Source organism: Penicillium subrubescens (genome assembly GCF_028828155.1).
Source record: "Penicillium subrubescens strain IBT 31985 chromosome Unknown utg000014l_segment0_segment0, whole genome shotgun sequence".
Taxonomy (NCBI): Eukaryota; Fungi; Ascomycota; class Eurotiomycetes; order Eurotiales; family Aspergillaceae; genus Penicillium; species Penicillium subrubescens.
The window spans coordinates 304,637-330,983 of NW_026643164.1; the positions used below are offsets into that span (position 1 = coordinate 304,637).

The window sequence follows — 26,347 nt, forward strand, 5'->3', positions numbered from 1 at the left end:
TTTTGTGTTTGATCTGAATCAAGGAGAGGACGCGCGGTCACAAATCTGGCAGAACCTTGACCTAAAGAGGTTGTTCTCGAATGAAGACGGCCTTCGTACTCGGGTGTTAAGAACCTCCATCCAGATAAGACATTGCCTAGCTTATCAAAGATGTGAGGGCTCTCGAAATCATTCGTCTCTCTGTCATTTTCCAATCTCATATGATGATGATGATGATGAGTTGCTAAGGGCTGCGCAGGAAATCGGACATGCTCGAAAGGACGATGTGGATGGGTATCTTTAGGACTCTCCCTTTGCATTTCCCCCCTGCGTTCGGTGTTTGATGACACTCCGTTGATTCCGTTTCCAGGCAGTGGGAACTACTGGATCGCTTTCTGGTAAACAGAAATTGGTAAAAACCAGCATGTTTAGAAGGGCCATCGTGATACGAGTTCCGGGAAGGTTTACTCAATATGTAGATGACGTCACGAAAATCATGTCACCTGACTTGAGTGTTCTGACAGAACTGGGGACATGGAGGAGGATTTACGATAGTCCGTAGCCTATACAAATTGCCAGATAGGGGCAATAGAGTCCTGTTGTGATACCCATTAGTGCACCTGTATGATCCACTTTTCTGCTTTTCGTCTATTTACTTGTCAGCACAAGGTCTTTTCCTTCAACATAGACCAATGTTCAGATTAGGTGTCATCAGATGAGCCACTTAGTTCAAAGCTACAGAATTGTCACGGCAGGCGATGGTTGTGATAGCAAGGTTTTCAACACTATAATACCAATGATCCAATACAAAATATGGAAAATTCAACAACAAAGGCGCTGCGTGGACATGACCGCTTACACTGTGGTCTTGGACCTGGTTGCGGCCTTTAATCGCACCTTCTCGAATACAGTTGTCGCTGTTAGAAAAAAGCTCCGATGTACAATCGCTTAAGCCAGCATGGGTGGACAGAGGCCACCTATCTAAAAGGGCCAGGCAGTAATCACTCGATTAAGGTTTGCTATCCCCGGGTCAGGTGAGATCCTCCCCTCGCGACATCTACTTCCGTCGTGGCAGGTATCGAGCTTGTGGCAAGAACCCTTGTCCACTGTGGCTACCAGAAGGAACAGCCGAGGCGTCGCTGGACGGGCCGTTTACAATATCCGCCAACATAATTTAACGGCACGGCTGGGGATCGGAGATAATAGCAAATATATTGATATGGTTATTGAGTTTGCTACTGTCTTTGCAAGGCAAAAAGGAAACACAGGCGCCGCGGTTGAAGCTTAGGGTATCTCTGAGTCACTCCTCGTCCTGCACCTTTTTCATCCAGACCGCTTATCGCCACACTCATATCTCTTTCAAAAATCCTACTTCAATGAGCTTATCTGTTGGCAGCCGGAGGTTAGCTATTTTGTTCCTCGTGTTATCCCGGATCCACAAAAAGATGTGTAGCAAGGTTTTTCGGATGAGCGCTGTGTTGGGCTTGATTTTCATCTGCTCCTTCCCCACAATATAGAGCACTTTGTGTGAATATGCCGCTTCCAAATTAGCGATTTTAGAACCGACGAAGGCGCGGGCGTCTCTGCTGCCCTCTGCCGTCGAGCTGTCAGGGGTCACAGAATCCCTTTCCTCATCCTCTTCGCCTAAGGGCACGCTGGCACTTCTCAACACTAGATATTTCCAGACCTGGTCGGCGATCACCCTCGCCAAGTTAGGTGTGATGATCTCGTCATTATATCCATATCGAACAACCAGTCGATAACAATTTGGAATGGCCAAGTTATCCTCTGAGAACGCAAAGAGGGGGTTTCTCGAAATTTGCGAAGCTTACTAACAGTACATTGAACCATGTTGCTGTATTCGATCGAACACTGGCTGTACTCAGAGAATCCGTGACGTCTGAAAAACAAGCAAAGAACACTAGCAGGCTATAACGTGTATGCGGAGTCAAGTTTTCACCCAGATCGAGCGCACAACAAATCTGATAATCGAATACGTGATCCGCTTTTGCACCTTTATGTGTTTTGATCAGTTGTACGAAAGAAATGTAGTTGTGAATGAACGCGTAATTGGTGACCGGAATAAATACGTTGTATCCCATAGAGCCTTGGTAGGGAGTAACCTCTCTAGCGAGATCGTTTGCGCATTTATTCGATATCATGAATTCCCCCTCATGCATCAGGAGCATTTACACCGCCTCTAAGATCACGCTGTTTGTTCCTAGGAGCAACTAGGCCTATTAACAATTCTATACGGTCTGGGGACATACGAGCTGGCCCTGGAAGTATCGTGCGACTATAATGAGCTTTCTACGTCTAGGGATGCGTGGAATACTTCTGGGAATTCAGTTATCCTTAGGTTGACCAGTTAGCTGAAGTTCTTGAGCGCCCTCAAAAGCTGTTTGGTCCTGGGATAGGCAAATTTACTCTTAGGACTGGTTTAAAGCTCTTGGAATTGCGGGCTGGCTTCCCAGGAATGTAAAGTCTGTCTCTGGGAACATGAACAACCCGATTGATTGATTGATTTATTCATAGACTGTCTCAGCCGCCCTATTTTAGCAGCTATGCAGCGTGCGACTATAAGTACAGGTGTCCCCGCCCTCGCTTTCAGAAAATAAGCCGTTCCTTGCCAGAATGCCTTCTCCGTCCGCACCGGTAAGTTACATCCCCTCCTCGTAGTCTTGGTGAACGTTCTGTATCTATGTACCTGTCGGGCCTTTCCTGGCCCTCCTGTGCTTCTATATACCAAAAATCACTCGCCTTCGCTATGTGTATTTGAGTACCGTGGACGGGACTGCCTGGAATTGTCCTAGCAGTCCCGTCCTCAAGATCATCTTGGCTGCTTGTACTGCCATTGGCGGGTTACAGAGAATGCGCTTGATGTCAATGCATGGAGACTTGCCTGCCCACATTCGTTGTCGTTCTTCCACCCAGTTCCGGCAGTCGAGCAGGATGTGTTGTACCGTCTGTGGTCCATAGCCACACGGACATTGATCTGTATCGGCCTTGTTGATGGCGTGAAGGTAGGCCCGTAGGCCGATCTTACCCGTACGCATCTGTGTGATTGCTGAGCTGATTGCTCTATGTACCCCGGCGTGTGTGTCGAGGATCGCTTTCCCCGGTCGAACATGAACCACCCCTCCTGGGAGCTATATTGATCCTGGATCTCTAGGTATAGTTCCCAGAGTAGCCACTGGTCATTCCAGGATAGACGGAAAGTGATTGATCGATTCATTGATTACCTCTAGAACTAATCTAATGCGAACAGTCTCAGGTTTTCCGCCAAAATGAAGCTCATTAGACTCATACAAAAATTGTGGTCCCTGCATAGGCACGGTTACTCTCAGGAAGGGGTTTGAAGCTCTCAGGATTGCGGGTTAGCTTGCCTAGGAGTGTAAAATCTGTTCCTGGGTGCATGAACACCCATCCTGGGCTGTATATTGATCCTGGAACACTAGGTAAAGTTCCCAGAAACACTTCCGTCGATCCCGGGAATAGGATTCCTTCAAAATATGGATGAAGAAACTTTTGGGCTGCTTCATGTACGGATCCACTCCTTTCTTTCCCAGCCACATCGAGTTCAGGAACGTGTTGGGCAGACCCGGTAGCTCTACTGCTCCTGGAAACTCAAGCCGTTCTTAGAGGTCAACAGCGAATCTCCGGATAACGACTGAAGTAACTTTGGGATTGGTATTGATTGGTGGTTTCCAATAAACATCTGAGGGTTCAAGATTTCCATAGCTCCTTTCCCTGTGGTCCCCTGGGCCAGATTCGACACGGACAACTGCTACGAGGCACAGAATAGTTGGGATATGTTGTCTATTGAGAGCGATACTAATTTGACGTTTGCTTTCCCACCTAACCCCTCTCTAAATAACGCTGGAATATCAACGTACGTTGGAGAAAGTAGCCAGAGCAATGCCGTTACTCAACCTTATTGGTGGTGATCGGTGGGGCTCAGTGGAGATTCGAAACTCCCAGCCTAAAATGGACCAATCTACTCTCAAGAATACGCGGGCTTTGATGCTGAACAACGCGACTGCCCGGTCTACCATGACGGCCTGCCCTACAAGGACCGCTCTGGTGGAGAACAGATCACCGCTAACGCAGGGCCACTCGAACACCATTGATTCGGAACACAACTGGTTTGGTGAAGCTGAGCATTGAAGTCGGCATATAAAAGATGAGGCATACAATCCGTTGTAATTAGGATACCTGTCGGGGCTTTAATTAAAGCATTAGTGAACAGCAGTCAACGGTGGAACGATATAGTCAATGAATTGGGGAAATTTTGAGGCATAGGATGAGAAGCTAGTTAGCTCAATTTTTTGGGGTTGATGGATCTTGGGGAAGATGAGAGATTGGCTGATCAACCAGATAAAAGATATCCCCTTTAAGAATATTATGTACACGTGCTGGTATATCCACAATGCCAGTAAAGTGCGATCTAAAGAGTGGCTAGTGGTAAGGTATGCGAGTTCATGTAGCTGGCGTCTCACTTGAAGGAATAAAGGATCTGTTTTGCGGGAATCTGGCAGTGAAAAATGAGGGTAAGAATATTAAAATATGAGGCATACACGGTTCAAGTGATGTTAAGGAAGGACCTTTTTTGATGTGTGTGATTCTTTCCTCTGCTTTTTTGGTATATTTTCCGCGAGGATGCTTGATTCTACCACCAACCTGCTCAAAACTGCTGATACCGCCAGAGACCACCAGGACTGAGCAAGGTTTGCCCCTATAAATACCTTATAGATGTGGGCTCTCCAAGCATTTTCTAGCTCATGATCATTACAGGTTAACTACCTAAATAGGTCAGGTACGTCTTTCACTTTTCTATGTGACTATATGCAAGCCCTCTCCTCTCGCGTTGTCTTGCGTCGTAACGCGTAATTAGATGAACATCAATGCGTAGTATTTGTACTGTTAAGGGACCTTTAGTAAATAAAGGTTTTACGAGTCCTTGTGTGGCAAGTGAGTATTTGGGGTTTCCTTTCACCCTTTCCCGATGCTGACTGTCTTGTATATTCAACTATGCTTTGGAAAGATAGTGCATCGTAGGTAGGTTTATTGGCCCAATGCTTGCACTAACATAGCCCCGTAAAGGAGAAGTCACCCCGTAAGCGGTTCTGGGCAGTCAATCCTTGTGGCTGTCTCCCGATACACAACCCTATTGAGAAAGGTTCTTCATTTGTTCCAGCCGAAATTGGTAATAGCTCACTCCTGGTGGATGTTTCTAATACTTTCGTCCCTCCGTCGCCATGTTTGCCCTTGGATTACTAGGCCCGTATCTTGGGGTCAATTCCCGCCCGGGGGAGGGCACGCCATGAAGCATCATCGAAACCCGTCCCTACAAACGACAGCAGCCGAGGAGTAAAGAGTAAACCGAGTGAAAAAAAAAATAGGAACGTCATATGGGGCGAACAATGCAAGCCAGAGGCCCGGAAGAATTATCATCCTCAGCAATAATGGGCAGGGATTGAATGATATTTCCTAGCATGAGCCGTGCACCGCGGAACACTCTCGAAATTATATAGAATTGATCATCGATAGCAAACTATGCTGTACTTTCCAACGTCTCAATCATCATTCCCTTCCTTGCTCATAGTCCTGGTATTTCTCATTCCTTGTTTTGTGCCAATAGAGATACTGGTGACCAATTATAGATAATGCCGTTTGCCCTTTCCAAAGTAAGATGATAGAGGTTTAGTTCTAACTCCGTAACTGAAAGGAGGATTTGGTCCCCGAGTATTCCTTTGATTCCCTGAAGTATTTCCCGAAGGGCCATCAGATAAGTGTTTGTGCATAAGTGTACCAACTCATGTTTGAATTGGCTTCGCTCTGCTTCAATGATGCGAAAATCGCCTTGCTGAATGCTTTCAGCTAAGCCAGATACCCAGCTACATCATCACACAGATTAATAACACAACTCTGATAACATATGACATGACTTGTAGCTTACCTATAGTCGAGGCCTGCTTTTCCAAATAGTTCATTGATGCGCCGCTCGAATTCTTGAGCCTTGGGGCCTTCCACAAGCTGATGTACCAGGTCGGCTTCCTCCCACTGAATAAACCCACCAGGCTCTTCAACCACGTCAGTAGGATTCACGAACTCAAACTGCTAGTTGGAATAATCGTACTCAATAGAGACTTCACGTGACTGATCAGAATTGATGTATCCTTTCCCCGTAAGTTACTGGCCCACATCCTAAGATGCACCACATCAAATTGACCAGCAAGTGATGCAGGAGGTTTCGTTAAAGAATCAAGTATGCCTAGGGAAAAATTTTGTGGCCACAGCTTTTTTGGTGGGAATTGGCCATCAGATATATCAAACCCGAATAGGCGGACGGTAGGTGGAAGTTGTCTTGCAATGTCAAATAGCCAGATACTATTATATATTTTGAGTCACTTAGGGCTCGAAAAAATGTCTTGAAAGATAGAATATGATTTTACTTACGCTGTTCCTGTTCCAACCTCCGCTATCTTCATGTCGCTAGTAATGGGAATCGCAGGGTGCAGTTCATAACCCGTATGGAGCTTCCAAAGTAGATGCTGCGCATCCAATCTACAAGCGGTCAGTGTTTCCCTTATACTTTGATATCAACTGTGCTAATAGAGATTAGAAAACGACAAACCGAATAGAGTCTGCAATGCTTCGTCCCAGAACATAGTCGTCGTCTCGAGCCATGCTTGAATCCTTCGGACTTCTGTTAAGGCAAAACAATATCAACAATTACGAGAATTTCCTAGGTGTGAGATGGAATATGGAACCAGATTTGAATTGAATCCAGGAAATGTATGTGGATTTGAGGTTTTTATATTTGCGAAGAGTAGTACATGCCATTTCACAGTTTCTCGCAGTCGCAGAGGACATCTTGACCTTGTAATGGATGTGGTCGATAAAGTTTATGTGCATCATCTCAGTATGTGCTAAAAAGCAGCCTTGGGAAATTGGACCAATAGATATGCTCTTCTAGTTTATTACAGCGTGACATAACAACCACCCTCAGGCTACATACTAATATAGGGATATGCAACATGTACGCATACCCTATCTCTGAGCGTGGTTTGCTCAACATGAAGTTTAAAGGTTTGAATGATGAAAGAAGAATGTTTGTGTAACGTCGGTTATGAGAATCGAGAAAAATAAAATGAAAGAGCGGTGAAAATGGATACAATCTACGGACGCCGATAAGTGCCACCTCACGCGGATGGCGTTTTTATCAAAGTTCAACAGGAGCATCCATATTAAGCCTCATTACTGCTTATGCTGCTGAAAGGTTAGGCTACTAACGGCTAATATCCAGAAGAAATCCTGGTTTGGCTGATGAGAGGCCACGCTTTTGATTGCCCATCACTTTAGCAATTTGAACTAGCGACTCCTTACCCTTAGCACTCTCCTTGCCTATATCTTCTTGTATACCCTCCGCTGGCTACTCCGAGTAGAAGAAGTTCGCTGCCATCCCTTTGACAGAACTGCAGCAAATGAGGCTACCGAGACCATATCCTCAACCATAGTTGCTGACGAAATGATGCAGAGAGAGATGCAGAAAGAGAGATGCAGAAAGAGAGATGCAGAAAGAGAGATGCAGAAAGAGAGATGCAGAAAGAGAGATGCAGAAAGAGAGATGCAGAAAGAGAGATGCAGAAAGGGAGATGCGGAAAGAGTGACGTAGGGGCATTTGAATGTAGACCGAATCAGCTGTTTTGGCTTAGTCTATGAGGTATCTGGGGCTGGCAGTTTTAAAGGCGGAATATAAAACGCCATCCACAAGAGGTGGCACTTATTGGCTTCCGTACCAATATTAAATCATAGTGGCGGACTTGTGATAGAACATCAGTTACGTGGCCCTTACTCGAATGCGAGTATAACCAGCACGTGTCTTTCAAGACGCATAAACGCAAACATTAAGGAAGACGGGGGAGAATATGGATCCAGAAGGAGCAAGCGAAATAGAGGTATATCTACGAAGTTTAAGGACATTCAAAATGTCACTATTTATGTATGGAAAACCTCGTTTTCCGTTGTACTAGATATTACGATCCATAAATTGGGGCTCAGCTCGCTGCTGTATTGGATAGAAGGAGTTATTCATACCCACTATGCTACCATTTAGACTTATCAGGTTATTAGAGTCTTTATTGGCGAGTGGATAGAATAGAAGTAGAAGCAAGGAGTATGGGATATTCCTGACACAAACAAGAAAGAAATAACCACTAATATTTTGATACCTCAAGAAATGACAGCCATCTTGGGCTCAAAGATATTATGAGATAAGGTGATTCAAGACTTTAAATGCCTCATAACGGGAAAGCAACCAAAAGCATATATGAAGTGCCAGACGATCACTTGATTGTTACTCTAGCCCCTTACTGAGATTTGGTCCAATGTAATCTACTTTCGGCCCTACAAACCTTGGGTCATCTATATGTATTACACTTGATAGCATGATTAAAGTGTGAGTGGCAAAAAGAATTTGAAGTTTAAGAGTAACCTCGTAAAGTTCCTCTTTAACGCAGACTGGGAAGCTGCGTTAAATTCACGCATCTTCAGGAATATAATAGGCCAGAGCTTCCTGAGTATTTAATTAGATGCTAGAAAGGATGATACATCAAATATACCTTCTAAGATCCTTCGAATATCCAGATCCAGCAGCTAGGGATGGTTCATACGCGGGAAGAAAAGGTATAAATAGAACCTCCGACCAGGATTTATTGTTCCCTCACTATACTAACTTTACTCTTCCTCATTATATCCTATTTCAAACCAAATATTGCACCAAATGACTCTTCATCGTACGTGTTTAACCTTCACAAGTCGAGGTGATGCATTGGAGAGGGTGGCTGCGGTGCTGGCGAAGTACCGACAAGACGACTATTACGCGTACGAACGCGACGGAGATTGGTTTGTCGGCCTTGGAAACCACTCGACATTGCTCATAGACTCTAAAGGAGAGAATATTACTATAGCAATGGGATCGAAACAAATATCCCGCTCAATTGCAGGATCTTCTATCTCTGCTCTCGCAAGAGAGTTCGTTGACGAGAACCTGAAAACCGGCGGCAAGATATTCGGTCAAGCCGGGTTTAACTATGCTGCCCACATCCGCAGGCAAGAGTTCAAACCTGGCCAGTGGCCACTTCTCAGCCTGCTAGTTCCATCCATTGATCTCACTTTCCGACGAGATGAGATCACCATCGCGGGATTTGACGACGATCGGGTTAGAGAACTACACGATTTCATCCACAATCACCCGGCCAATTTCGACCGTGCACATCTTAAAACCACAGCTCGTATCGATACACAGGAAAACCCAGAGGAGTATATATCAAGGGTTGAAAAAGCGCTGCTCGAGATAAACAGAGGCAACTACGTCAAAGTGATTCCATCGCGAGCGGTGAATATCCAGGACAAAGTCGATATGCCGGCAACTCTTCTTCTTGGCCGACGAGCAAACAATCCTGCGCGGACTTTTTCATTGAATCATGCTGGGTTTCAAGCTACAGGGTTTAGCCCAGAACTAGTCATGTCAGTGCAAGAAAGGAAAGTGATCACTGAGCCATTGGCTGGCACTAGATCCTGCAATGGGTCAGAAGCTGAAGTAGAGCGCCTCCGTAGGGAGTTATTGAATGATCCGAAGGAAATTGTGGAACATGTCATTTCGGTCAAAGAAGCAATTGAAGAACTTGAGCGACTGTGTGTACCGCATTCCGTCACCATTGACGACTTTATGTCAGTCCGCATACGCGGCTCCGTTCAGCATCTGGGTTCTCGTGTGGCAGGAATCCTATCGCCTGATAAAGATATGTGGGATGCTTTTGAGATCCTGTTCCCTTCGATCACGGCCTCGGGAATTCCGAAGCATACAGCGATCCAAGCTATCCAGCGCCTTGAACATCAGACGAGGGAGCTCTACTCAGGTGCCGTCATCATGATTGAGGACCCGGAATGCTTTGAGGCGACACTAGTGCTACGGAGTGTATTTCAGGATGCAACTCGCCAATGGATCCAAGCTGGGGCTGGCGTCATTTCACAATCGAATCCGCAACGTGAGCTGAGAGAAACCTGCGAGAAATTGGCAAGCATCGCTCCGTTTGTGGTTATGGAGTCCAGGCCTTAGTTACATGGCTCGAGATATTTTGTTGATTTACATATGACTCCTAGGCGTTCTGTTTCCTGATGTTCCAGCTAGTTACTAGAGAAATTGAATAGTTGAATAGTTGAATAGTTGAATAGTTGAATAGTTGAATAGTTGAATAGTTGAATAGTTGAATAGTTGAATAGTTGAATAGTTGAATAGTTGAATAGTTGAATAGTTGAATAGTTGAATAGTTGAATAGTTGAATAGTTGAATAGTTGAATAGTTGAATAGTTGAATAGTTGAATAGTTGAATAGTTGAATAGTTGAATAGTTGAATAGTTGAATAGTTGAATAATCGAAAATAATTACAATTTCGAATGCAAATAATCCAGGTTAATGTAATCTATTGGTGCACTGATCACCTCAATATTCTATACTTAACGCGATATTCGATCAGGAGCGTAGATTTTCCCGAATTAAAGCCATTATGTTAGCATAAATGACAGTTACTAACTTACTGTACGGTCCCTCAATCTGGGAGGAGATTCTATTGATGTTCATGTATGGGTCTTCTGTCACTTATCAACCAAACCCGCCCGAGAAGGGGCTGGGTCAATTTCTCGCTTGTCAAGTTGGATCCTGGCACTTGCCGACATGTCTTATTTCGAATGATCTTTGTTATCACATCTTATTGATATCGATATCGATCACGCCGGGCACTCGTTGACCGAAACCAGATCCAGAGCGTCCTCAAAATACCGAAACTATGAATTCCTTGGTTGTACTTGCTTGGCACAACTTACAAAGACAACCTAATTCGAACATGGCTGCCCCTGGCTGCCGATGCCCTCACATATTCTCTTTTGTTCCCTCTCCCCGGTTTACCCTGCTACGAGGAACGTAGCCAAGGGGTGGGTTACTACTCCGCGCGAGTTTTTCTTACCGGGTTCATCCTGGTTATGTCGCCCTATTATCTTTTTCGTTCGTTAGTATTTTGATGGCGATCTATCGCCACTACGCAAGGAAGCAGGAGAGAGAGGAACAATCTAGTTCGAATACATGGAGAACTATCTCTGCAGAAGAAAGGAAACAAAGGAAGAGAAGGCCTATATAGGCCGAAGCAATCAACCTGGCCCTGGAACCATCCTCTAGGAGAATCCCGACTGGGGGATTCCCTCGAGGGAGATCCCTATCGGATCTCCATCATATTTCATTTGATAACATTACTTAGTTCTGATTGACGCTTCTTCTCTTTCCTTTATTTCCTTCCTAGACTTCATTCTTCGCCCTGTGTTACAGTAGCTTTTCTAGGAATCTGTGGATCCTAGTCCTTCTCTTTTCTCCTCATCCGAAGCAGTGCTTTTTGCCCCAATTGTGCTGGACTACGGCGCTCCACGTGACTAGACACCGACGGCGATTGCCAGCATAGTACTGCTTAGAGGGTGTTGATGATAGGCTACAGTGCACACTGGAAGATTGACGAGAGTGTAAGGAGGATGAAATTGTCTAGAAGGGCGAAGAGGTCTAAATAGCTACGAGTGGGGCCGCTCCGCCCGCTTTGCGGTCACGTGACCCACGGTCTATTTCCAACAGAGGGTACTTACTCTGACGATGACTTATTAATGTCAACCGGTGCTTGCCTATTTCTTACTACTTGCTTGTGCTAGATTATCTCCATTTCATATGTAGGGTAAATATAGATCGTCACTCTACAGAATGTCGCGCTCATATTGATTATAAATCTCCAATACATCGGCAAAAGGCTATTCATAGTTGTATTGACTTATCTTGCACCGAAAATAAATGAGATAAATTATTAGCAATCTGAACTTTGACGTGCCTACAGTACTCCTTGCAACTACTCTAAGTATAAACATGTCTCACCGCAAGCCCACAGTTTCATATATGCTATGAAACACCTAACAAGACGAGCTAACCACTGTAATATGGCCAAAAGGATCACCGAGTTACTCTACAATATGTTACAAAGCAAGGGATTTTCATGTTTTGCTGTATACTAGAAGTCACACAGCTTTCCTTTTCTGACCAGTTACAACATACGTACTGCAAATCGTATAAGCTAGAAGCTGCAAGGTTCGCCAATGCAGTCCATCGAATCGGGTCCGAACTACGTTAATGATTTGGTGTTAAATAATTATTTTTCAATCATTTCTCAGTAGTATATCAACAAGTGTCCGTTCGTGCTTACTTCAAGGTTAAAAAAATACTGGTTTCGAAAATATGGTTTAGGGTCGTTGTAACCTCGGAATCTTTAGAGAAACCTGTTTTATATGCATGCTGTAAGACATATGAAGCTCCGCACACATTTACAAGCTCTAATTATATTGCTCACAGTATTAACGATATATTAAGGGAGAACTAAAAAAGTTTCAATAGAAAATCCCGAATGGTTCAAGCAGTGTAGGCAGCGGATGTTTGATACGGACCGGGATCATTTTGATGTAAGCTGGCTCAGGCACAGACATTGGGGTCACTACTAATGGAAGATCATGAAGATTCTTCAATTTCGAATTTTTGCGGAATTCCCAGCTCCGGGAGCCTGTCTAGTCACTCGCGACGATTAGGAAAACGACTATGGATATATAATGATGCAGTGGATTTCACAACTCTTCCACCTAACTTAGCCCCGGGGACGCGGGCGGTGACTAAAACCACCGGTTGCCATGGTCGGTGACTCCTTTCTACCAAGACCCTGCAGATGAAAACGTTGCTGCAAGTTTCAGGCGTAAGAATTTGAGGTGATGGTCAGCAAAGTTATGGGCGGATGGACCTTGAGGTTCTCTGTTTCAACTCTGCTAGAATGATCCCACTCCCACCCCCACGACTGAAGTGGGATGAAGATGAACCTTCCACCCGCAAAAATAAAGCCACTCTGGGACAGCAGTAGGGAAATATCGGAGCGGTGGAAGGCTACACTTTGTTCTGCTAACTAAACTCGGTTGGGTTGCTTCTGCATTGTATCCATTATAAGTGTTGGAACCACCATGAGTCCATAATAACTCGTCCTGCAAAACCTGAAGCCATTCCATTCAATACCTTCAAGATGTCTGACAAACACGTGGTTCTTACCGAAAATGCACCTCCAACTCTGCCCGGCATCTACTCGCAAGCCATAGTTGCCAACGGATTCGTCTACTGCTCCAGTTGCGTGCCCATGGACGCGCAGACTGGTAAAATCGTTGACCGAGATATCAAGATGCACACTGTAGGTCTATTTTGCCATTATCTTGGAGCAGTACTGACCATAATCGTATTAGCATCAATGCATCAAAAATATATCGAACATTCTCGAAGTCGCTGGTTCAAACATCACCAAGGCCGCCAAATTCAATGTCTTCCTGTTCAACATGGACGATTTTGTGGCTACGAATTCGGTCTGTACGCTTTATTGGGGTAATGTGAAGCCCTCTCAGACGTAAGCTGTAATCTGAAAAGCCAAATCTGTTGGCGGATGGTGTTTGGACTATCCTGATCATAACCTTCAGATGTGCTGCTGTGAAAACTTTGCCGTTGAATGTGGACGTGGAGATTGAGTATCTTGCAATTCTGTAACTGGACTGACTACCTGAGACCCGATACCTGAAATCCAGCGGGCGACGAGATAGGAAGTGACTCATCCTCACAGAACATCAAGCTGTCTAGGTTGCAATCTTGGTGAAAGGGACGCCATTCTGACATATACACAACAGATTCATGGAATACCTAGAAACATGTACAATATTTTCAAGGTTACAGAAAAAACTTCTTCTTCGACCTTGTTCTATACCTCGTGCGAGGAGAGAAAAGGAAAATGATTCAAGACCAAGCAACCTCTCAGTTCCATAGTTTAGTTCTGCTCCATCCACTTCTGCAAAACAGCCGCAACTTGCAAACTGTTCTTCTCCATGAACACCATATGTCCATTTCCATGGATGCCAATATCCGCCAACTGGAGGTGCTGGGCCGGCACACCTGCCTGTTGCAAGAACTGGACGGTGCACCAGTCATACGGCGCGTGGTAGGACGACTCGGTTGTCAGGACGAGGACGGGCACATGGGCGAGGTTGACGAGCTGTCTCGGTGCGGGATAATCGGCTTGAATGATGCAGTCGGAGTGCAGGGATGAGTTGGAAGGAATTGTCTGCTTCACGAGGTCGATGAGAGGATCGGTCACGGCGGGCGAGTAGGTCAGGGGGATGTCGGTAAGCCCATAGGCACGGGCAGAGGCGTTGCTGAACACGGCCTCTTGGAAAGGAGGGCCAGTCGGTTCGACTGAGACGATGGAGTGGACGAGATCCGGGCGCACATCCGCAATGAGCCAGGGCATCAATCCACCTTGGGAATGGGAGAGGAGGATGACCGGGGATCCGATGGTGTCGAGCAGGGCGGCGCCAGCAGCCTGGACGGTCGACTGCTGGTAGGTTGCCGAACCGAGGAACTCAACCGTCGAGGAATAGTAGGTGTCAAAGATTGGGTCGCCCATGACGCCGGTCCCATTCCATTGCGTGTGCAGGGACGCCTGCGGCCAGAGGTTGTATAGCTGCGGTGCAGTGAAGCGCTGTTGCAACAGCTCGGCGCTATACGTGCTCAGCGTCCCATTGCCAGGGAACCAGGCACTGCGGCCGCGGAAGGTCTGGTCAATAATGTAGCATGCATATCCTTGAGAGAGGAAAAAAGAGGCCCAGCCTTCCCCTCCGTCGGGCTTGTTGAGCCAATTCTAACGGATCAGGGTTAATGTCGTCCGCCACGGGAATCAGAAGGGGACAAGGGCGATCCTCGATACATACCGTGCCTGTTTGAGCTTGTCCATGGATGAAGACGATTGGATGTGACTTGGTAACACCCGCGGCTGGGGTCAGTTTTTCGACGTACATCTGATCCGCGAAGACATGCTGGCCAGCACTGTTCTGAATGTATTGTCCTCCAACATACATGTACGATCGCTGGGCTGGAACCTCACCGCACCAGCCCCGTGAAGCCGCCGTAGCAACTGCCCCGGCGATCAATAAGAAGCCTGTCCTCACGTGCATGGTGCTTCCTGATGAGAGGCGAGCGAGAGCCAGGGATGGGTGATCGAAAAGTGCAAGGAGCGGCCAAGGGCAAGGTTCATCCAGAAACGTAATCGTATCCCTGGATGTGTGAATTTAACTCCTTGACCGTTTACCTTCTTTGTGCCCCTTGTGCCCCTTCGGAGGTGCTGGTGGAGCCTTTGCCGCAGCGGGTTTTTGGCGCGATTCCATCCGTGCCGCGCGAGCCCCAGTCCGCTCCTGCCGATTGGACCCAACTCTGTTAGGTAAACTTAAAGTGCCCTTAGCCTCACAATCCCACGCCGTAGGTTTCTTTGAACACGAGGCAGTGATGGGGCGATCCGAGACTCGATTGTTCGCTCCTTGGCTACGGAGCACAACTTCTCTAAAGTTTGCTAAATGAGATGATACCCTGATGTCTTGGCGGGTTTGGGCGGGGACTTGCCAAAACCTTGTGATGGACAGGTGAACGAACCATGGGAAGGATCTGGCATGGATGATGAAAGCAGACCTTCTCCTGCCCCGTCCTATCGTTGGTTAATATACCTCGTTTTATTTCAGACTTTGGTTCTCTTGATCCTTTTCCATTTCATTTCCCCCTTCCTGCCTTGGCGGGCTCTCCCAGCCTAGCGAATGCGATGAATTCCACCCTCATCATTCTCTGGGTGTTTACCTGGGCGGCAATCGGCCTGATGGTCCTTCGGCTTCTCGTGCGAAAGTGGAAAGGATTACAGTTTCTCCTAGGCGATTATTTCTCACTGGGGGCGATTCTCTGTGCTCTTGTACGCCTCGCCTTGGTCCACGTTATTCTCATCTGGGGGACCAACAATATGACGACCACATTCAGACACACACACCATTTCACCACCGAGGAGATCCGTCGCAGAGAAATCGCAAGCAAGTTTGTGCTCACCAATCGAGTATTCTATAATTCCTAGTATGTTCTGGGTGGATTGGAAGGTCGGGTCGAGGTGCTGTTCTTCTCACATTCTTCTAGTCTCTGGTTGCAAAAACTCGTTCTGCTTGATACCTATCGCAGACTGCACACACACCTTCGCTGGGAGAAGGCCACGATGATCGCATACATTGGGATATTTGCAGCGACGTATGTAACTGTACAGATCGTGACTTTCACGGAGTGCGATCCCTTCAACCATTACTGGATCGTGTTTCCGGACCCTGGTATGCCATTTTCTCTACCTTTTTTTTCGTTGTCCATTTCACCCTCTGACAAACTCAGGCACATGCTGTCAGGCACAGCTCCAATTGATCGTTCTCGGTATGTCTGCCGAAAAGGTCGTTTCGATATTTTGCTCTTACTTACATGCTCGTCTCTTCATTTAGGTGTCCTCAATGTCATCACCGACGTGATGCTTATCGCCATGCCAATTCCGATTCTCGTTCTGGTGAAACGATCCACTTCTGAGTGAGCCTGGCCCAACCTCCATCATCATATGCACCTCGTTAACTCATTATTTGCAGGAAATTCCAGCTAGCGGCCCTCTTCACTGTCGGCCTTTTTATCGTCGCCATCACCATTGCGAGGCTCCCTCAAAACGCCAAAAATGCCACTGCGCAAGTGAACAGAACGACATGGGCGTCTGTTGAGTTACTTGCTGCCGCTGTTGTGGCCAATGCTCCGGTCTTGTACGGGCTCCTCAAGGGACAGAGGCAAAAGTCCAAGTATATCGCATCCGGAGCCGGATCAGCCGGGCCGTCATGGCCGGGACTTCAACAGAGATTGGCAAACGAGTCCGAAATCGAACTGCAAGGGACTCATCACAGTAATGGACGGTCTTTTCCGAGCTCAAAGATTTCAGCCAAAAACTATTTGGAGATTGACGGCGAGAGTTGCCGATCTGCGGCTCAAACTCCGGAGAGGTAGGGGAAATGAAAGACTACTCACTGAAAATTGATGATTGACGAGGCTCGGATCTGAGTTACATCCGGGCATGTATAGGAGATACTAAAATGATTTCAAACCCTGCATTAGGTAGTGTGTCAGCAAAATAATCGTAGCACTGACTCACATCTCCGTCATCCTTCCCTCGAATCCTCGTACTAATCGCGAGCTCATAAACCTTTGGCGCAGTCACCGCTACCGTCAACCCCACTTGGCTGACAAACCTGACTGAACTCACATCCCCCATGAGTTGTCCACCCTGCACCTCTATCTCAACCTCGACGAGCCGGCTTGCCTCGCTGCTATGCCCGAGTTCCAGATGCCCTCCCGCCAGGGCGCCACCTCCAGTAATCGCAGGGCGCGTAGCCGGACCGGTAGCACGCGACGCTTGATGGCCGTATAGTACAAAGGGCCAATCAGGCCCGCCTCAAAAGATAGGATGATCTCGTGGCTCGGGCGTTATGTCTGGTCCTCTGACTCTAGTAGCAGCGACGTGTGTGCAACAAACGTCTCGACTGTCGGCGTGGCCTCCTCGAAAGCCGCGTCGCCGTTCACAAGGGCGTCGCTCATGATGCCGAGAGCCATCGCATGCAGTTGTAGGATCGCTGCTGTGCGGCACCATGTTCGCCTGCCAATGGCGGAGCAGCGCGCGGTGGAAATGGTGCGAGCAGGCGCCGCATCCAATGCGCTGCGAGTACTGAATCAGTAGGCCGATGCGTTGAAGGGCCTCGTGGGCTTGGCCGAGCGTTGTGAAGTCGGCGGGCGGGGTGTCAACGAGCGGCGTGAGCACATCGCGAAGCCTATGCACACTACGACGCCATGCTGCCGGAACGGCCAACCAATGAAGATGGCCTGGTTAAGAAGGTGCGGAACATTTGGGCGAGGAGTTTTCACGCGTCGGAAGGGAGGCTGGAGGGGGAGAGAGACCGTAGGGCTTGGAGCTGTCCGAGAATACGCAGCCCGTGCTTGACATGCATAACAGTGCCGTTATTGTTGTTCTGTATGAGTTTGATGCAAACGAAGAGCAGGCAGGCGATGAGCGTAGTTCGATCCTGGCTCCAGTATTTTGAATGGTTCGCGTGTTTCTTGTCGTGTGCTGGCTAATACGCGGTTTCGTGGGTGCACGATATTCTAATTTGATTTTATCTAAATGCGCAAAATATATCATACTCTTGTACGGCTTGGGCACATTATATACGCCTAAACCAACAATAGGAAATAGACGCAGGTGCAAGGCAATTTTGCAGGACTGTGATTTCGGAAAGCACTTGCTTATCTGAGCAACTTTCCTTGATTTGAATAGTCCCGATTGAGACCGAAGAATATAAATCTCTCTGGTACTTTTTGAAAATGTATGGTTATCGATGCTGACCGAAACAACACTTATTCTAGTACTAGCCCCCTTGTGACAAAGTGTATTCATTTTTGGCCGACTGGTTACCTCTCCTGTTCGGGTCTCGCATCGAATCCTCCGTGCATCGTCACTTGGGAACGATTTCTTGAATTTTTTGCTTGCTCAGTCCCCTCTCATGGTCCTGCTAATTCGGTGTTTGATTCATTCTTCACTTCCAGTGCCGTCATATCTATTGCTCAATCTGCCTGCAAAACCTAGGTTCGCCCTAATAGAGAGGGCTCGCGTCGCATCGACTGGATGTATGTTGTACCTCCGCACTTCCGCCGATCGCTTATGTATAGGAATATGTATACATAAGGGCTTGGTAGGGATTATGAAATTGTCGGTTACTTTTTGGTATGGTTCCCGATTAGGCTTAGTTTGTCGTGCCAATGTCTTTCTTTGTCGTGCGGTTAACTGGATCCTATATTTTTGTCATTTAGAGACATGTGGATTGAATTACTCTTTGATAAGACCTGAACGACTGTGTATAAGAGTGACTGTCCAAATAGCTGTCCGATCAACTGTCTCCCCTCGTGTAGATAGTGCAGGAATTATTTGTGATGCTGCCGCATTACTCCTGATGCGCTGTTGTCTTGTATCACAGCATATCTCAATTACTGTACTGCTGGGTATACGCCGGTCTTACTTTGAAGGACAACCGTAGTAAGTTGTTAATTAAAGCATGCTTGCGAAATGTCGAAAACTCCCTGGAGGTTGAAGCTAGTAAATTACTGAGAAATTCACGCTTCACATAGGGATTTCTCGATCTTACACGTCGACTTCCATGGAAACCCCAGAGTGGATCTTTCTCAGTCAAAGAGAGCCGGCTAGCCCTAGTGTTGATCTCCCCCTGCCCCCCTCCAAAGGTCCCCCCGACTTTCCTCTCAGGACACCTGGCATGTATCCTCTTTGCCAGTCGTCACTCCTGTAAGGTGTCCTTTCGCTTAGGATCCATTCATACAAACGACTGATTTTGTCGGCAGAAACCTGTCACTGGCAGGTTCTGTTGTTTGCGGGCGAACAACAGCCTTTTCGGTAGCCGGTGGCGCAGGCCTCACATAATGATCACTAACCATAAGTCTGTCGCCACAGTTGGGCCATGAAAATGAGGTTCAGTCCGTTCATTAGCTATGATGATTACGATGTTCAACAAAGTGAACCGTTTGACGTATGGAACGATGCATCGCAGTATGCACCAACACCTGGCAACTTCGACCGTCCTCCTGCCTCTCCTTCCAATAAAAGCTGTACGAACATCGACACTGCCTCCCCCATCGATCGCGCTACTCAGCAACAAGCCGCTGCGCAAACGAATAGCCTCCCTTGCTCCAATTTGGGGACTAGAAGGAAGGTCTGATGTATGATGAGGATCCACCAGCCTGTATTCACTACCTGATTGAGTGGAAGGTCACTCTCAATAACAGAAGGTTGGCGAAAGATACAGAACAAGATTTAGTTCTAGCCCCTCGGATTCATTGGCGACTCTTTTTGCAGCCCTACTTACTCGAAAGTACCTACATCGGAAATTAGGATCGGATAACACCTCTGTTGTGGTATCGGCCACGCGGTAGAGAAGCTTGTCCCCGAGGTTTGATGGGATGGCCATTGATTGGTCCTCGACAGAGAAACAGCTCTTGGATTGTGGAGATCTTTTTCTGGCTGGCAAGAAACTGAGACTTGTTATCTCATTCAACTACATAGAGAACCCCTAAGGTTCAACTGTCAGCCGCCGCACAAGTGATAAACGAGGAACTTCATCTGCGACTCAGCGCATGCTTGAAGAGCGAGAACAACAGCTCCGCACCGAGGAAGAAGTTACTGGCGAACCTCCCGCATGGAAAACGGTATACACTTTAATGCGCTGTCCTGGATCTTGTGATCTAGGCCCGCACTGCTGGCAAGATCCATATGGAAAAAGGCACTATAAGCTTTAACAGGATTAGCTGGAGAATCTAGCCAGGTACGTGCAAAGTGGTGGACTTTTACAGTCACATGAAGATGTGCCAGGCATGATTCGGGAACAAATATACAGGGCGGAGAGGCAACGGCGTGAACGGCCGAGGCCTCATAGTGCACATATCCGTGTCACATTGCCCTCCCATCTCTATCACAAACGTCCTTTCGACCAAGACCCTACAGGCAGCCGGGTCATCTACGTCCTTTTGTCCAGACAACACCGCTATTTCCTCAACGGCACTCCCTGACCTTCATATTTCTGGCCTTCTCGATGTTGCCGTGAGGAAATAGAGCACCTGGCAGCAATCACGTTTAAGTGAAGAGGCATTGAAAGCCGAGGTGAGAAAGGCATGCGAGGTAGCCTTGGATGATGGGCTAGACCGGGTGCAGATTGATGAGGACAGAATCCAGAGTACGTCATGGAGATATGTGGCTTAAGTACGGCGGGCCGGATGGGAAGCCCTGTGCCCTATGGTCGTATGTACTGAGATCAGATGAGATAGAATTTACATCGACCAAATGAATGGATATCGATAACAACGAAATTCTTGGCTAAAAGCATGCAAGGTACCACAAAAGCAATCTTCAGTGAATATTGAAGATCGCAGGTCCGCCTCACATTCCACCTTTCAGTGCCCCGAAATCAGTCTCTTCGCAATATTCGCGAAACGAAGTCATTTTCAGACCAAACTATAGAAGATGTCATTGATCACTCAGAATGACAACAAGATATCTAGCAGGATATAAATACCTTCTCTGGTCGCACAACGGCAGGGTCGCTACCTTCGTACCCAAATTCATGGGCAAATAGTATGTTGTGAGCGAATTCGTGACCAAGGCCTCCGGGGAGCAATTCGCAGAATTTGTCGTACGAAAGCTCTTCGTAGCCACCAGACTTAAAGCCTTGTGTTTCGCAAAAAATTCGAAGATAATCAGACCACGACACGTATTCCCCAACAGCGAACAAGTTGGTATTAGGCTCGGACTCAGCAACTGCCTTGACGCAAGGACCGAAATCTTTGCGAACGTGTCCAAACGGAATGCCCTTGTTGCTAGTACCAATTCCTGCCATTCTCCAGGTGCCATCGGCTGCCTTGAAACAAGTCAATACCTACAAATATGCCAGGGAGTCCGATTCAGAGAAGCACCAGTCGAACGAGTCATTTCTTCATACCTTTTGCGGTGTTGTAGGAAGTCCCCATTCCCAAGGGAGCTGGAAATAAATCGGCGCCTGAATCTGCGAGAATTTTCCAGCCAGAGCCGGGATGCTCTGTGCATAGATAGCAGCGTCTGCTTTGGAGTCCATGTGATAGAGCTCAGAGAACTTGCAGTTGCTGGAATTCTTAGCATGAGCCATTGAGCTGAAGATATATCGGGAGAGGTTAGAAACAGTGGCCGCGGCATCGGCAATATTCTTTCCCTGCTGGAGCTCAACATCGTAGCAATATTCCACGAGCGTTTGGCCGGGCTTCTTCTTTTTGAGGCTTTCTGGATCCTTGAAAATTGTCCAGAAGTCGGTAACGCCGAAGATGATGTCGGCCCCCACGAAGGCTTGCTTCAAGGTCTCCACATCGTCCAGATCCCCCTTGACCATCTCAACCCCTTTCGTTTTCCATATCTTTGCACTATCGGAGGCAACGTTGCGCGTCACACCGCGGATCTTCCAACCCGGACTCGAAAGGTACGCGTCGGCAACAGAGCTTCCCTGCAGCTTCGGTGTCAGTCAAGCTTGAAATTGAGCCTCGAATCAATGAGGCATATCCAAAGATCAACTGTCAAAACTCACTTGCACACCGGTAATGCCGAGAATAACGATAAGGCGCGACATCGTGGGGCAAATCGTTTTTTTTTCCAAAGTACAAGAGTGATTATGAGCGAATTTGACGAATTTGACGAAGATGATGAAGATGATGAAGATGATGAAGATGATGAAGATGATGAAGATGATGAAGATGATGAAGATGATGAAGATGATGAAGATGATGAAGATGATGAAGATGATGAAGATGATGAAGATGATGAAGATGATGAAGATGATGAAGATGATGAAGTGAATTTAACGAAAAGATATGATCCAATTTTGTTTTGTTTGGTGCAGTGGTCTTGTGATCGGTGCGACGGTGGATTCTGAAGGTTCGATGGAGATTCCAAGCTCTCACCTACGCCATTTTATATACCCTCAGCTCTCAGGTGCTTGAGGCTGAACAATGCGTGATTTAACATTTCTACGCTGTAGCAATGTTATATTCTTGATTCCTAATCAGTCTGTCCATACCCGATCACTTGATAAGAATCGAAAGATCTAGATCAATTATCCACGGAAAAACCTCGCGAATATCGATACTGTATCACTTGGCTCTTGATCAATCGGAGGCGGTTAGGCCCTTCCGGCAGGTGGAGCCAGAGAAGAACCCGCTCAACTTGGCACGTCTGAACTCTAAAATGTGCTAAGCTCCTAACCAAAGGGGGACCGACATCCGAATACGGTTAGGCTGAATTACTCACTGGTTTCCTAATCAGGAACTTCGGCTCACATTGCTTGCATCCCCATCAACAACTGCCCTATTGTGAGCCAATTCACATCAGCCTTCTCTTTGCCTGGATTATCACAATGGTATGGTTGAGTCACTGAAATTGCGCCATTTCATTTCGGACTTCGGCTTTCAAATTAATCATACGGAATTTGGTTTACCAGATCCTGGGCATGGATGTGTAGCCAATCGACAATATAAATATGTGGATTTCCCTTCTGATAAGGTCACTCACTACACTTATCACATCACCAAAAATCCACCAACTCTTTATCCAACCATTCCTTCCGATTTATCTTATCTTTGACCTTGGCCGCCAAAGGCCTGACTATCAAGATGTCCCTAAACAAAGAACTTTCGCATGTCTACGAGCAGTTTCTTGAAACCGCCCCGAAGGAAGTGTCTTCCGTCATCAACGACGCGGTTAATAACTTCAAAAGTGTCTACGACCCTGCTAGAGCAATCCAGCCGGGGAGCGCCTTTCCACAATTTCAGTTGACCGATGCGACCGGTAACAAAGTGTCACTGAACGATCTCCTTGCCAAAGGCGCCATCCTGGTATCTATCTACCGGGGTGAGTGGTGTCCGTTCTGCAACCTCGAACTGCGTGCGCTTCAGGCCCATTTGGACGAGTTCCACAAGAAAGGCGTTACGTTGGTTGCTGTATCTCCGGAGCTACCTGACCAATCTTTGTCCACGTCCGAGAAATTATCGCTGAAGTTCCCCGTGCTCTCCGACGTTGGCAATCAGCTGGCGAAGCAGCTCGGTCTGCTGTTCGCTCAGCCAGACTCTATGCGAACGGTTTTCGACAAGTTCGGTGTGGATTGGAAGCAGCGGTACGGCAATGATGACCTGGAGGTCCCTGTACCTGCAACGTTCCTTGTCGATCAAAAGGGAATCGTTCGCAATACCTTTGTGAATCCTGAATACCGATACCGTTTGGAACCTGAGACTGCTCTCCAGTGGATTGACCAGATTTGATGTTGGCATTTGATGCGAAGTCTCTTGATTCTCGACTTTCGACCTGTTTTTGGCATGGAAATGTCTGCGACGGAGTGATATATTAGGGTGGGTCTCGCTAGTTTGGTGTCGAGCCATGGCGCTTTGTTAACCTCGAGAAGAAGAGCAAATGTCGTGCTTTGTATTAAATTGTTGTTAGCTTCACGTCGTCTAGAATAAACATATTCGTTGACTCTTCGTATATTCCTCTGTAGAGAAGTTGCCAGGCAGCTGACGAGAGCCTTGATTCTCGTGCCATGACTAATCCTGGCGGATGTACAGTATATCCTATCACCGAGAATCCTCCGACAACATTGAATGTCAGTCAGCACACGACTTGACAGCTCATTCGGACCAACCGCTTGATCTTGTCACTACAGGTGCATATGGATAACTTAGAGTGGAACGCCGGTGTCGCCGAGACGCCGATACTGGATGCCCACATCACTACCCGTCCTCCGCAAGGACAACGAATGATAGCAAGAAAGCTGACAGGCGTCAAACCGTCACCAGCTCAAGATCTCAAGTTTATAAATCTATCTCATCCAGATGACTTGAATCGACAGCATGAGGTACGAACGGAGATCCGTCGTCACGTTATGAAGGATATCGGTCAACGACGCAGGCGCCCACGACCCGAAGAAACCTCTTGGCGAGCCACTCGAACATCTTCAGAGTCAACTGACTTTGGAATTTCTCAATCTCACGGCACAAATATAAGCAGCGTTTCACCCAGCTACAACCTAACTATGGTTGCTCATTTCCCTATTGAGGCTGATACTCGCACCCTCGAACTTATGCACTTCCGTAAGCGTTCCTAGCTTTCGCAGTTGTTCTGGCTCACCAAATCCACGAATACTAACTCTGAATTAGTCTTAACAGCTCCAGGATATCAGCCACTCAAGACTATTTGGATTGAGATATCACTATGCGACTCCGGGGCATTCCATGTGACTCTCGGCAACGCAGCTTATGCTTTAAATCAGATTAGTGGCGATGACAGAGTGAAATGTTCGGAGGCTTTGAGTCACTTTGGAGTTTCAACAAGGATATTAAGACACCGCCTAAATAACTCCACGGAGAGTACCAGCAAAGGGGTCATCGCCAACATATTGGCTCATATCTGTCTCGTTGTATGTGCTACTTTCTCGACGGTGAGCTCCTGGCTGACTCTTTTGATAGATAAGAAGCTATGATTGGGATAGTTGGAGTATCCACATGGATGGATTAGGTCTCATAGCGAAAGCTCGTGGCGGATTCGCCGATCTCGGAGATCAGATGACCCTTTTAATACTGTTGTGAGTGCCTTGAAATTTGACATTCCTTGGGAACCACTTCTCATCAATTCTGATTAATCTTCGCAAAGGTACGACCTAGCTGGCTCTATGGTCTTTGACTCGATTCCGCGATTCGATCTTCCACTACAACTTGTTGGTATATCCCATAGATTTGCGAGACAACCTGCGCCCAGGTTACAAGCCTTACTTATCCAGCCCATGTCCGCTGTATTCCTTCCAGCTAGTCAAGCATTGATTATGGTCTCTTCAATTGCGGATGTCATCAACATAAACAGCCGCAGCGCATCATTTTGGAAGAAAGATGTCGATGCAATCCGGTTGATCGGCCCCTGCATTCACTTTTTACTTTCAATGCCAAGACCCCCCAGTGATTTCGTGTACATGTCTGACTTAGAAGATCTTGTCGCGAGAGAAGTGGTTCGGCTTACCTGTCTTTTGCTCATGTCGAAACTAAAGGAATCATTTGCGTTTCCTCCAAGCGAGCAAGAATCACTATATGCTAGGCTTTCTGAGTTTTTCGCTCAGCATGTCGAGGTACTTGGGGAAAAATATATTGAGCTGAAAGTTTGGGCTCTTGTCACTCTTGCCTTACTGCGATACCATGACGGCAAAGATGTCTATGTCCAGGAGATGAAAAGGGAAATGCTTGCAATGAACAAACTGACTCCACCTGAATTCATTGAGATTGCAAGAGATATTATCTGGATCGATGTCTTGATGTCGCCATTTTCAGAAAATCTCGCGGCAGACATGAATCCCTTTGTTTCACCCGAAGGAACCTACTAGCTAAGTTCGGCATATCCATCAATCTCTGGCAGAAGAACCAGAAATGTAAAAGTTATTTGCATGCCTCTATTTTCAAAATTATTTCTTTTCAATTTCTGCGCACTGCAGTCCAAAAGCCAAGCAAAGCAGGAAACTCACAAAAAAAAAGGCTCGATAAGATTGGAGCAAAAACTTTAGACGAAAGTAAAAGATAAGCTTAGAAACAAGCATAAAATCATAGAAAATTCAAATACATACAACAGCAGGGATTCGCATGTGGTCACCTACCATACTACTTGACATCTAGTTCATGGGTGACATTCATACACCTCAACCGTCTCAAGCGAATGTAGATATCTCTGTTGAGCAGGATCATTGGATAAAATTAAATGACGAGAAGGTTCTCTGG

The 26,347-nt window shown here is 46.8% G+C and overlaps 13 protein-coding genes across 13 annotated transcripts; 7 read left to right on the plus strand and 6 right to left on the minus strand.

Moving 5' to 3' along the window:
- Positions 1 to 1,327: 1,327 nt before the first annotated feature.
- On the minus strand, positions 1,328 to 1,830 carry N7473_013331 (uncharacterized protein; the record flags this gene model as incomplete). The annotated part of the gene is made up of 2 exons (XM_057159270.1): positions 1,328 to 1,767; positions 1,812 to 1,830. 2 exons carry the CDS (start codon positions 1,828 to 1,830, stop codon positions 1,328 to 1,330), a joined length of 459 nt encoding a protein of 152 aa, XP_057002006.1.
- A 914-nt stretch (positions 1,831 to 2,744) lies between these two features.
- N7473_013332 (uncharacterized protein) lies at positions 2,745 to 3,035 on the minus strand (the record flags this gene model as incomplete). The annotated part of the gene is made up of 1 exon (XM_057159271.1): positions 2,745 to 3,035. The coding sequence occupies one exon, from the start codon at positions 3,033 to 3,035 to the stop codon at positions 2,745 to 2,747; it is 291 nt and encodes a 96-aa protein (XP_057002007.1).
- Positions 3,036 to 3,897: 862 nt separating this feature from the next.
- Positions 3,898 to 4,146, plus strand: N7473_013333 (uncharacterized protein; the record flags this gene model as incomplete). Its single annotated transcript, XM_057159272.1, has 1 exon — positions 3,898 to 4,146. One exon carries the CDS (start codon positions 3,898 to 3,900, stop codon positions 4,144 to 4,146), a length of 249 nt encoding a protein of 82 aa, XP_057002008.1.
- A 1,450-nt stretch (positions 4,147 to 5,596) lies between these two features.
- N7473_013334 (uncharacterized protein) lies at positions 5,597 to 6,669 on the minus strand (the record flags this gene model as incomplete). Its single annotated transcript, XM_057159273.1, has 5 exons — positions 5,597 to 5,876; positions 5,939 to 6,090; positions 6,135 to 6,369; positions 6,439 to 6,546; positions 6,617 to 6,669. 5 exons carry the CDS (start codon positions 6,667 to 6,669, stop codon positions 5,597 to 5,599), a joined length of 828 nt encoding a protein of 275 aa, XP_057002009.1.
- A 2,095-nt stretch (positions 6,670 to 8,764) lies between these two features.
- N7473_013335 (putative salicylate synthetase) lies at positions 8,765 to 10,102 on the plus strand (the record flags this gene model as incomplete). Its single annotated transcript, XM_057159274.1, has 1 exon — positions 8,765 to 10,102. One exon carries the CDS (start codon positions 8,765 to 8,767, stop codon positions 10,100 to 10,102), a length of 1,338 nt encoding a protein of 445 aa, XP_057002010.1.
- A 3,025-nt stretch (positions 10,103 to 13,127) lies between these two features.
- Positions 13,128 to 13,636, plus strand: N7473_013336 (uncharacterized protein; the record flags this gene model as incomplete). Its single annotated transcript, XM_057159275.1, has 3 exons — positions 13,128 to 13,289; positions 13,342 to 13,499; positions 13,570 to 13,636. 3 exons carry the CDS (start codon positions 13,128 to 13,130, stop codon positions 13,634 to 13,636), a joined length of 387 nt encoding a protein of 128 aa, XP_057002011.1.
- Positions 13,637 to 13,910: 274 nt separating this feature from the next.
- N7473_013337 (alpha/beta hydrolase) lies at positions 13,911 to 15,093 on the minus strand (the record flags this gene model as incomplete). Its single annotated transcript, XM_057159276.1, has 2 exons — positions 13,911 to 14,780; positions 14,851 to 15,093. The coding sequence occupies 2 exons, from the start codon at positions 15,091 to 15,093 to the stop codon at positions 13,911 to 13,913; spliced, it is 1,113 nt and encodes a 370-aa protein (XP_057002012.1).
- Positions 15,094 to 15,728: 635 nt separating this feature from the next.
- N7473_013338 (uncharacterized protein) lies at positions 15,729 to 16,975 on the plus strand (the record flags this gene model as incomplete). Its single annotated transcript, XM_057159277.1, has 5 exons — positions 15,729 to 16,027; positions 16,088 to 16,272; positions 16,331 to 16,369; positions 16,435 to 16,516; positions 16,573 to 16,975. The coding sequence occupies 5 exons, from the start codon at positions 15,729 to 15,731 to the stop codon at positions 16,973 to 16,975; spliced, it is 1,008 nt and encodes a 335-aa protein (XP_057002013.1).
- Positions 16,976 to 17,452: 477 nt separating this feature from the next.
- Positions 17,453 to 17,868, minus strand: N7473_013339 (uncharacterized protein; the record flags this gene model as incomplete). The annotated part of the gene is made up of 2 exons (XM_057159278.1): positions 17,453 to 17,681; positions 17,804 to 17,868. 2 exons carry the CDS (start codon positions 17,866 to 17,868, stop codon positions 17,453 to 17,455), a joined length of 294 nt encoding a protein of 97 aa, XP_057002014.1.
- Positions 17,869 to 20,960: 3,092 nt separating this feature from the next.
- On the minus strand, positions 20,961 to 22,173 carry N7473_013340 (CAZyme family GH35; the record flags this gene model as incomplete). The annotated part of the gene is made up of 4 exons (XM_057159279.1): positions 20,961 to 21,035; positions 21,097 to 21,438; positions 21,520 to 22,050; positions 22,132 to 22,173. 4 exons carry the CDS (start codon positions 22,171 to 22,173, stop codon positions 20,961 to 20,963), a joined length of 990 nt encoding a protein of 329 aa, XP_057002015.1.
- A 42-nt stretch (positions 22,174 to 22,215) lies between these two features.
- N7473_013341 (uncharacterized protein) lies at positions 22,216 to 22,476 on the plus strand (the record flags this gene model as incomplete). The annotated part of the gene is made up of 1 exon (XM_057159280.1): positions 22,216 to 22,476. One exon carries the CDS (start codon positions 22,216 to 22,218, stop codon positions 22,474 to 22,476), a length of 261 nt encoding a protein of 86 aa, XP_057002016.1.
- A 736-nt stretch (positions 22,477 to 23,212) lies between these two features.
- Positions 23,213 to 23,857, plus strand: N7473_013342 (peroxiredoxin-like family protein; the record flags this gene model as incomplete). Its single annotated transcript, XM_057159281.1, has 1 exon — positions 23,213 to 23,857. One exon carries the CDS (start codon positions 23,213 to 23,215, stop codon positions 23,855 to 23,857), a length of 645 nt encoding a protein of 214 aa, XP_057002017.1.
- Positions 23,858 to 24,204: 347 nt separating this feature from the next.
- On the plus strand, positions 24,205 to 25,959 carry N7473_013343 (uncharacterized protein; the record flags this gene model as incomplete). The annotated part of the gene is made up of 4 exons (XM_057159282.1): positions 24,205 to 24,682; positions 24,749 to 25,008; positions 25,058 to 25,173; positions 25,242 to 25,959. Exons 1-4 carry the CDS (start codon positions 24,262 to 24,264, stop codon positions 25,957 to 25,959), a joined length of 1,515 nt encoding a protein of 504 aa, XP_057002018.1. The 5' UTR covers positions 24,205 to 24,261.
- Positions 25,960 to 26,347: the final 388 nt, after the last annotated feature.